The sequence below is a fragment of the Pinus tabuliformis genome, chromosome 8 (assembly GCF_031772625.1).
Source record: "Pinus tabuliformis cultivar Carrire ecotype Pingquan chromosome 8, CPIR1, whole genome shotgun sequence".
In the NCBI taxonomy this organism is placed as follows: Eukaryota; Viridiplantae; Streptophyta; class Pinopsida; order Pinales; family Pinaceae; genus Pinus; species Pinus tabuliformis.
Window position 1 is genome coordinate 1,774,841,636 of NC_142294.1, and position 2,312 is coordinate 1,774,843,947.

Consider the following 2,312-nt stretch of genomic DNA (forward strand, 5'->3'; position numbering starts at 1 on the left):
CTGTACAATAATTCCCTTGCCAAGTATGACAACGGTTGAAACATTCTTTTCAATTATTGTCTGTTGTTGGAAGAATGTAGGGAAATGACTGATATCAGCATTCTCTTCTTCTAGATGCTGCTCTACATTTATTGACTCTGGCAAAGATAGGTATTATCTATATACCTTGGAAATAGCTCGTTCGTTAATTGCAGATGAACAACTCGCAGTCATGGACATTGTAAAGATGTGGAGAACAGGCATAGAGGGGTTCAAGTGACATTGAGGGCTGAAAGAAAGTCACGCCAATAGAGGCAACCCAATCAGTATCAGTAACTTGTGCAACTAATTTAAAAAGTGGGAAAGGTTTCCACAACTAATTTCGTTTTTTAAATGGTGGCACATTGGAGCCATTACAGTGACCATTGGAACACGACCCTAATAGTAAATATTTATATTGGCCAAACAAGTGGCAAGTATTGGATTACACACGATGAGCCATGAACGGTCACTGATACACCTGTTTTATAACAAAGCCTCAACACAGCCACGTCTCTCTCATGCCATGAGAGATAACCTGCATGCATATCAAATGCCTTCTTCCGGATCTGGGGTGCATGCATACCAAATGTCCAGATTGGGAGGCTTCTCTGTCACGTTCGATGAAGGCCATGAGAGATAACCTGCTTGCAACGATAAAATAAGTCTTCCACCCCCAAAAAATTTCAAAGTTCTGCATTTTGTTTCGATTTATACGGCTGTGGCCATGTTCAAAGCATGTGGGATGGGAAGTCATGAAGCGGGAAATATTAAACATTGGGTTTCTGTTGTGTTTTTGTTGGTACTATGGATGAACTTCAACTTCAAGCCGAGTGTTGCAGACATTATAGCTCGCTGTCCTAAGTGTGGCAATACTTTTGTTCCATACCCTTTGAGCACCAACGATGGTTGCGGCGTCCCTGATTACAGAATCTACTGTAATGCGGCCAAGGAGCTGGAGTTCAAATCCGTCAATGGGGGCTTTTATAAGATCGTTAGTATCAATCCAGCCACCATGAGGCTGGTTATTCAACCTTCGCCTCTGCTTAACGATTCTTGCGAGACTCGAGACATGAATAACCAGGGACTGCAATTGAATCAGAGCCTGCCTTTCAATCTTACAAGTACGAACACGGTTATGCTGTTGAACTGCGATCCTATAATACTGGCATCGCCATTGAATTATAGTTCAAGCAGGATGTCTCATACATATATTAATGAAGCCGAGGCAGCCATGGCGTGCAGGAAAGATGGTTTCTGTTGCACATTTATAGCGGGAGGTTTTACCACTTCTCAGACAATAGGGGTACACTCCGGTGGTTGCAAGGCCTACACGAGTGTCCTAAATTTCAACCCGGCGGTGCCTACGAGGCAGTGGAACTATGGAGTAGAGATACAGTGGGTTGCACTGTTGGAGCCTTCTTGTAAAAGTCAGGCAAATTGTGACCAGAACTCTGCTTGCTCGCCCATTCTCAGTTTCACAAATTCTGTTAAGACGAATGAACTTGAGGATGTCGAGTTTTCTAGCTTCAATGTCTAAGACTAAGGTCAGAATGGAGACTGAAGCTATTGGTCCTGGATAAGCGTGTGCTTCAACAGGCTCTACTTAGGCTCTGCTTCAAGCTCTCGAGATAGATCTAGATCTTGCTCACAAAGGTATGGGTCTTTATCTCTAAATTCAGAATCCCAATCAAAAGCATGAGGGAAAAATGTAAATATACAGGTTTAAAAAACTGAACCATGAAGAGATAAATTCGCCTAATCAGCTAAAGCAGCTTGCAGATGTATATGGTCTTGATTTCACCTAATTAAACCACAGCTGCCAGAATATTTTAAATTTTACTTATCTAATTTGATATTGACTTTACTGAAATTTAATTTTTTAAATTTTACTGAAACTATTTAATTTGATTATACTAATGAAATCAACCTTTTCACTATCTTCACATTTTAAAATTGTGCAATCTGTATTCCTCAAATTTACATTTCCATAAAAATATATAATTTCCTTTCCAATAAAAACTGTGCTCTGTAATTTCTAATAAATATGCATTCTTCTTATTTAAGATTCTGAGTCAATTAAATGGTTCTGTAAATTAGATATATGAACATAATAAAAACAAAGTGGACTAAAATTGTTAACTCCTTATCCTATTTAATAGGTTTCTGAGACAAATAGATAGTTCTTTCAATTTAGATATATAAACAACAAGAGAAAGGGAAAGAACAGTCAAGCCTCTGTTGTAGAGTTTGTTACTGCTATGAATAGCCAGAGAAAAAGGATATAGAAAAAA

At 38.9% G+C, this 2,312-nt stretch overlaps 1 protein-coding gene across 1 annotated transcript; it reads left to right on the forward strand.

Moving 5' to 3' along the window:
• Positions 1 to 745: 745 nt before the first annotated feature.
• Positions 746 to 1,558, forward strand: LOC149243279 (wall-associated receptor kinase-like 20). Its single transcript, XM_089371164.1, has one exon. It carries the CDS (start codon positions 746 to 748, stop codon positions 1,556 to 1,558), a length of 813 nt encoding a protein of 270 aa, XP_089227290.1.
• Positions 1,559 to 2,312: the final 754 nt, after the last annotated feature.

Excerpts from the sequence above, each read along its gene's own strand:
- LOC149243279 (XM_089371164.1), top strand. The coding sequence starts at position 746 with ATGTTCAAAGCATGTGGGATGGGAAGTCATGAAGCGGGAAATATTAAA.